The sequence below is a fragment of the Aphelocoma coerulescens genome, chromosome 6 (genome assembly GCF_041296385.1).
Source record: "Aphelocoma coerulescens isolate FSJ_1873_10779 chromosome 6, UR_Acoe_1.0, whole genome shotgun sequence".
NCBI classification, from domain to species: domain Eukaryota; kingdom Metazoa; phylum Chordata; class Aves; order Passeriformes; family Corvidae; genus Aphelocoma; species Aphelocoma coerulescens.
Window position 1 is genome coordinate 3,841,883 of NC_091020.1, and position 7,360 is coordinate 3,849,242.

A 7,360-nucleotide genomic window follows, 5' to 3' on the forward strand; every position below is an offset into this window, starting at 1 on the left:
ACTCTGAGTTGAAGAGACCTGCCATTTCTGTGTGAAGTTTTTCTGTGGCAGAAGCACCTTCTTGAGAGCAGTCAGGGCAGTACCTGCCCTTGGGAAAACCTGTTGGTGTCATTTGATCAGTGAGGCCTCTTTCCAAAGAGCCATCAGGTTAAACAAGATGTTTATTGTAACATCTTGAAATATTGTAAACATTTTCAGTTGGTATCCTACTAAAGGCTGGTTTCAGTGGGGGTGAGACCACGTGCCTACTGCTAGAGAGGGGTTACAGCAATGACAAATTGCACAGCATGTTGCTGCTTGGTTACAGAGAAGCCAGAGGGTTCACAAAACATGTTTTAGGCAGAAAGCACATTCCAGGAGGTAAAAAAACAACAACACAGGGGCTGGATGGGGGCAGGCTGGGCGGGGGCACGCTGGACGGATTTACTGGTGCAGTGGTGTAACATGACTCTGGAAGGACATGACCTGTTGGAGTGAGTCCAGAGGAGGCACCAAGATGATCAGAGGGGATGCAGCAGTTCTGTTATGAGGAAAGGCTGAGAGAATTGGGATTGTTCAGCCTGGAGAAGAGAAGCTTTGGGGTGACCTAATTGCAGCCTTCCAGTACCTGAAGGAACTGACAAGAAACATGGAGAAGGACTTTTTACAAGAGCATGTAGTGACAGGACAAGGGGGAATGGATTCACACAGAATAGGTTTAAATTGGATATTGGAAAGAAATTGTTCCCTGTGAGGGTGATGAGGCCCTGGTACAGGTTGCCCAGAGAAGCTGTGGCTGCCCCTGGATCCCTGGAAGTGTCCAAGGCCAGGTTGGATGGGGCTGGGAGCAACCTGGTTTAGTGGAAGGTGTCCCTGCCCATGGCAGGGGCTGGAACAAGGTGATCTTTAAGGTCTCTTCCAACCCAAACCATTCCATGACTCTATGATATTCCATGACTCTATGACTGACTCCTGGTAAAAGGCTCAGCAGTGAAGGAGGTGTGGGATCTCATGGCTAATGGGTTTAAGGATGGAATTTGCAAGATCAGAGGTGGATACATGCACCCTGAGAAGTGCCTCCATCCGAGCTGCACTGGGGAGGTTGGCGAGGTGTCGGGCAGTCTGTATCCAGGATCTAGCTTGGAAGTGGGAGAAGGCTCTGGGTGCAGCCATCTAGGCAGGACACAGTGGCACAGTGGATTTTTGGCTGTGTGTATCCCTGGTCAGGAGAGGGAAGCTGCCACTTGCTCAATGAAGCTGGCCAGGTTGATGTCTCGCTCTGATAAACCCCCGCAGTCGTGGGTGCTCAAGGTGATGTGAACCTAAGGCAGACAGACAGACAGGCTGAGTATTGCTGACAGAAACAGCAGGGCTGGTTTCCCCCAGTGCTGCACCTGATGAGGCAGTAGCTCCAAACTTGTTAGCAAAATTCCCTGGGGTGGGAGAGGTGCTCTGGCACTTTGCCTGGTTTTTCTCCTTCCTACAGCTCATCCTGGCCACAAGCTGTCACTGCCACCCCTACCCTGGTCACAGCAGCCACCTGTGCCCATTTTCAACTCTTTTCCCCAGAAGCTTTTTCTGTGGCTGCTACTTGATACTGATTTTAAAAAGCAAGCCTGGTGCCAGCCTATGGCAGCTACTGCTCAGCTGGACAGGGAAAAAGGAGGAGGAAAGGATCTGTGATAGCCGCAGGCTGGCTGTGATATGGAAATAGCATCTGAGGGAAGAGGTCCTTCTGATGTGAACAGGACTCGCTGCTCCTGTTTTATCCCTCAGAAAAGGGATCTGCTCCTTAAAGTGCTCTGCTTTGTCCCCACCATCCCTGTTTCTTACCTTATTGTACACATTGAACCATTCAGGATGGTGATCCAGTTTTTCTGCCTGTAGAGCCACTCTGGTCATGAAGCCAAAGGCCTGCAAAATAAGAAGAAAAGTTAACTCTGAACCTGCAATATAATGGTTTTCACCCCATTACTATTAATTTTACACTGCCCGTGTCTAGATAACCAAATGCAAGGCCTGGGATATTCTGGGAGTTTTCTATGGGTTTTCCTCTTCCTGAGGAGTGTTTCCCAGACAAACTCTATGCTGGGTCGAGCACTTTGGGTGTCTTGGGTAGGCTATTTTGCTCAGCCATTCCATTTCAGGAGAGACACAAAGGGGTTTCTTTGGCTGAGCTTTGCAGAGGGGACTCCTTGCTCCGCAAACCGAGTGTCCCAGTCTGTAAAACTTCATGCCCCTGGTGCTCATACCCGGTTGAAGTCCTTGAAGTGGAACTCTTTGAAGATGGCGTCTCGGCCTTCCACCTCATTCCACCCCACAGCTCGCAGGTTTGGCAGCAGCTGCTCCCTCTCCTCCGTGCTCAACCTGTGGGCTTTTCCTGCCTGGCACCATGGGAAGAAAAGGGAAGAGAAGATCAGTGTGGCAGAGGTGGGATGAAGCAGATGTTCAGAGCAATGAGGCATCCCATGGGTCATGGAGTTACGGGAACAAGGAGGCATCTGCAGAGTGGGTGGGAAGGTTGGAATATCAGTGTCCTCTGCTCCCTGCCTGGAATACTTTCTGCAGGTACCAAGGAAGTCCAGCTGGTCCCTGTCACTGTTGTACCAAGAACGGTGATAAATGACGCAAGTCCAGGATGAGGTTCAATGGCCAAAAGTGGCTATATTTAATTATATAAATCAGCTTATATAACTTTGTTCACAAGAGTGGCATAACATCATTGGGTGCTTGACCATCCGCCTCCCAGAGTGATTGGCTGAACGGTATAACACCCATTTCCAAAATATTTTTCCCAGTGTGGAAAACAAAGACACAAACAGCTTGCTCCTGTGGAATAGTTTACAAAACCTCAAACTGTTTTCCCAGCTACTTTGCTTGAGAAAGGAGACTTTCACAGGTGGCTGCAGAAAGCTAGAAAATCTCTCTGCTAGCTTTTTAGTATCCACAGGTCCCTTCTATCCTCTCACCTACAACACCTCACACAGTGCCTGAGGTACTCCAAAATGATACCTGTGTAAAGTTAAACTCCAAGTTATATTTTATTTTACATATAATCTTCTGGGGGAAAAAATAAATCTTAAAAAGCTGAAGCTCTTGTGATCATTTCTAGATCTGAGAGTTGCTTTAGAGTTCCCAAAGCAGGAGGGCTTTTTATTTATTTGTTTGTTTATTTATTTATTAGGAGCCTGCTTTTGAGGAGAAAGAAGTGATGTAGATCAGAGATGAGTCACACTAAGCTGCAGTTCAGCTCCTTTTCCCATCTCCTTTAAACTCCATTGTAATATAAGAGGCTGTTTCTGTCTGTGAGGAACAAAGGGCAGAGGGAGGGATTGTGGTTGAGCTCTGCCTTGGGCAGAGCTGTGGGTACTTAGTTTTTAAGGGGTGGTAGTGGGGAAGCAGCAGTTCTTGGCTTTGCGGAGTGTTTATAGGCAGAGATGAAACTAAAATGAAGCTCTTGGGCATGGGGGCAGCCTGAGCCAGCTCTGCTCTGGCTCTGCAGGGAAGTGAGTGCACAGGGGCACTGCTCTCTGAAATGTTATGTTCTGGCAGTTAAAATTCTTTCACAGAATTGCAGATTGTTCTGAGTTGGATGGGACCCACAAGGATCATCAAACTCCAACTCCTGGCCCTGCACAGGACAGCCCCAAGAATCCCACCATGTGCCTGAGAGCATTGTCCAAATGTTCCTTGAGCTCTGTCAGGTTTGGGTGAGTTGATCTTTCCAGTTGGTGATGATAAAGAACAATATCTCTTCACGATATCTTTTCCTTTATGTGCTGTAGAGCCACGTGTGGCAAGTTGGATATGAGTCTTGACAAATCTGGCCCAGTTTTTTGTGGGTATTTGGTCAGCAGCCCCTTGAGACACTTTGCTTGGGCATCAGTGCTCAGAAATGGCACCTTAAACAACTGAGAAACTGAGGTAGATCATCCTCTCCTATGGTTTCTCTGTTCACAGGCTGTATAAAAGCAAAGAACCAGCTGTGAAGCTGATGTTTTTGTGGGTGGTTCTTGCATGTTTTTGGAAAGATTGGAAAGATGATACCTCATTCCCCTGGCTGTGTGGGTGCCTACCTGTCTGTGGTATCCGTGACCCTTAGACTGCATGGAATGGAGATTGCCAGGGTGTCACTGAACCTTAGCACAGGATGTCTGGGGGTGGGATGCTTCCTGTTCCCTTGGCATTGCAGCTGCAGGAGTTTTGGGGAAGGCCTTCCTTGCCTCTGCATATTTTGGCCTCACTGCATTTTGGACGACCCCCTGCCAGCCCTGCCTCTGTCACCCCCCTCCCTACCCACCAAATGTCAACCCTGTCCTCTCTCAAGTCCTGGGCTGGGAGGGAAGGTAGTGAGTAAACATGACTTAGCTCAATAAACCCTCAGCCGTTGCCCTTCCCTGCTGATGGTGTGATAAGCTGGGCACAGGTTGCTTAGCAACTGGATAACGTGGGGCAGAGGATGGCTCTGCACGGGGTGCTGGCAGGGGGGCACCCACAGGGGGGTCTGATAGGAATAGAGCAGGGGCTGCACCAGGATTTGGGGCCAGGGGCTAAAACCTGCTCTTTATCAGTGCTATAGAGAGGAAAGGTAAAAGCTGGAGTTGTTGCTTGGAGCAGAGGGGTATGGATGCAGGGGGCTGGGTTCCAAACCAACCTTCCCTGGGCAGAGCAACAAAGGGACATGGTATAATTGTTGTTGGACCCTTTTCTCCGTTGTGACTATGTGGGAGGATGGCCCCCGAGGCTTCTTCCAGCCCAGCTCCTCTCAGGCATCCCAGCACCAATGGGAGGCATGGGCCAGGCTGAGGTTTGGCCCACAGACCACACAGAGCCAGCTCCTCTGGCTGTGTCTTGTGATGGCAAACCCTCTGCCTGGAGCACCGCCCTGCCCTCCACCCCACTCCAATCCCTCCTTCTTCACCCCAGGACATTGGCCAGCCTGCTAGTTTTGTCAGGATGGCATGTTAGTGCTTTCATGTGCTCTCACTCCTTTAAAACACACTCTTCTCATTAGAGAAATGAAATTATTTTGTTTTCTTCTGCTGGCTTTCAAATGCCAAGGAGTTGGGATTTTAATTTTTGGTTTTTTGCCAGCAGGAAACCAAGTAGATGCATTGTGCAACTGAGGGAAAGGAACAATGGGAAATTGGGAGAGTTTGAACCCTCTGCTCTAACTAGAATCTTCCCTTTCATAGAATCCCGGAATGGTTTGGGCTGGAAGGGACCTTAGAGCCCATCCAGTTTTACCTCCCTGCCATGGGCAGGGACACCTTCCACTAGACCAGGTGGCTCCAAGTCCTGTCCAATCTAGCCTTGGACACTTCCAGGGATCCAGGGGCAACAACAGCTTCTCTGGGCAACCTGTGCCAGGGCCTCACCACCCTCACAGGGAGGAATTTTTTCCTAATGAAAGGTATGACTTTCCACCTAGGAGAAGGTACAAGGGACAGCCCTGGGTAAGCAGGCAGGACTGGAATGGTGTATTCCACAAGGCCCCCGGTTTTATGCTTTCGTGGAAAAGCCGATTTCCAGCCGGCCCGGGCATGTTGCAGGGCTGTGCAGATGGAGCACAGGTAGGGGTCGTCCTTGTCCTACAGAATGTGAGGAGAGGTCGTTGCTGGCGGACCGTCTCCCTCCCCCTTACAGAGGAATGAGCCTGGAGGGCGCTGCCTTTGGAAATTCAGCAGCAGCTGGTGGAGCTCCCGCGTTACTGATTAACCACTCGCAGCGCTCTGCTCCTTTCTCCCTTCCCTCCTGCCTCTCCTCAGAGCGTGGATCTGCCGCTGAAACATTTTTGCCTTCGAAAAGGCAGAAGAAACAGCCGGCTTTCCCAGCAGCGACTTACCATGGCCCGCGGGTCTCCGTGGCCTCCCTCCGCGGTGCGGGTCGGGTGATCTCGCCGTGCCGGATCTCTCTGGAGCCGGGGATTGTCCGGGATGGCAGGAGGCGTGGCGAGGCTATTGGGTCCACCCACGGCCAGCCGAGCCTTCCTAATACTGGCCGCCTGCTTGAGGGGCCGCACGGGGCCGTGGGGCTCCGGGGATGCCCAGACAGGATCTCTTGGAAGCCTTGCACGACGGAGCCCCGATGCGTTTTCCCCCTGAACCGTCCACCCCTCTCCTGCGGGTCACTTCCTTAACCTGGGGCACAAGGAAAAGGTGGAGCGGGATGGAGGGGGTAGTTGAAGCCGATACCGCTGGATGCTGCTGGCACACGTGAGGAGTGTGATGGTGGTCCTGGCTGAGCGTATGCATGAGCTCAGTGTACCCATAATCACCAGATGCATTGTCTGGGGCTACTGGGATTATATCGCAGCACGTAGACGAAGAGCCATGGAAATGGGGCGGAAGAAGGCGAAGTGCCCCACAACACTTCCGAGCGCTTTAAAGCTGTTTTCTCCCGTTGCCGAGGGAATGGTGTGTTCGTGGATGCTGAGTGCTGCTCCCTGGCATTTTACCTCTCCAGGCCAGGTGGATTTGTACCCATGTCCTGCAGCACATTGTCTGCTAAACCCACTCACGTGATGGGCAATTTACCAGTGCTGACAACAATTTTTTATTGTACTGGTGTATGTGGTACACAGAAATTTAGCCCCCTGCTATTCCCTCATGGCTTTTTTCACCTTTGAAGCAACTAATTCCAGATTTTTTTTTAATACAGTGTGACATAACATCCCTTGTATATACTCTTGTGGGCAAGATAGAGGGAAGTAAATCCTCCTCTCCCCCCTGCCCCCCCCCGTAGGTTTGTTTGCCAGGGTAATGAAAAGGAAAATGAGCATCTTTTGTGTCCTGGGAGATACTGAGCATATGTTCGGGGAGAAAAGACTTGGAGAGCAATGAAGCATCTCAGAAGAAAATAATTACATGCAGATGCAAGGCTGGAAGCTTTGCTGTGGATGGCAGGAGGAGGTGTGCTCTGAGGTTTCCAGCAATGAAATCAGGAAGTGGGGTTGCTTGTAAGGTTGGGAAAGGCCAGCAGAATATTTTCTTGGCCTAAGTTGGAATTGCAAGATTGACAGTTTCATCACAGTCCAGCAGAAGTGTCCCTGTAAATAATAGTTTGAGCAGGTGAACTGAGGGCAGCTGGGCTGGGTAACAGTGCCTCTGTTAGCCTCCCTATTGATCTGGAGATGGGCAGGAAGCAAATCCCTCATGTTACCTGGCTTTTGCTCCACTGGATTTTATTCCAGCCTACCTGGGAGCTGATCCTATTTCCCTTGTTGACACGTGTGCTGCCAGTGCAGAGTAACTGATGGCCACCTCATCTCCCTAGAGATTAAGAACATGAGGAGAAATAGGATTCCTTACACTGTTTTTTCATTGCTCAGCTCCTTTGTAATGGCATTTTCTCTCCTGGGTGATAAATCCAGCCTTAACTG

General features: G+C 50.4%; 1 protein-coding gene across 1 annotated transcript; it reads right to left on the reverse strand.

Moving 5' to 3' along the window:
- Window positions 1-143: 143 nt before the first annotated feature.
- Window positions 144-5,943, reverse strand: PCBD1 (pterin-4 alpha-carbinolamine dehydratase 1). The gene is made up of 4 exons (XM_069018950.1): window positions 5,825-5,943; window positions 2,232-2,363; window positions 1,813-1,893; window positions 144-1,301 (listed from the first exon to the last, which is right to left on the reverse strand). The coding sequence occupies exons 1-4, from the start codon at window positions 5,825-5,827 to the stop codon at window positions 1,203-1,205; spliced, it is 315 nt and encodes a 104-aa protein (XP_068875051.1). The 5' UTR covers window positions 5,828-5,943; the 3' UTR covers window positions 144-1,202.
- Window positions 5,944-7,360: the final 1,417 nt, after the last annotated feature.

What these genes read in the sequence shown, in the direction of transcription:
- PCBD1 (XM_069018950.1), bottom strand. An exon ending in ACTTCAAGGACTTCAACCGG is followed by an intron (nt 1,894 to 2,231) that starts GTATGAGCACCA and finishes CTTATTTTGCAG; the next exon opens with GCCTTTGGCTTCATGACCAG. An exon ending in GGTTCAATGTGTACAATAAG is followed by an intron (nt 1,302 to 1,812) that starts GTAAGAAACAGG and finishes TGTCTGCCTTAG; the next exon opens with GTTCACATCACCTTGAGCAC.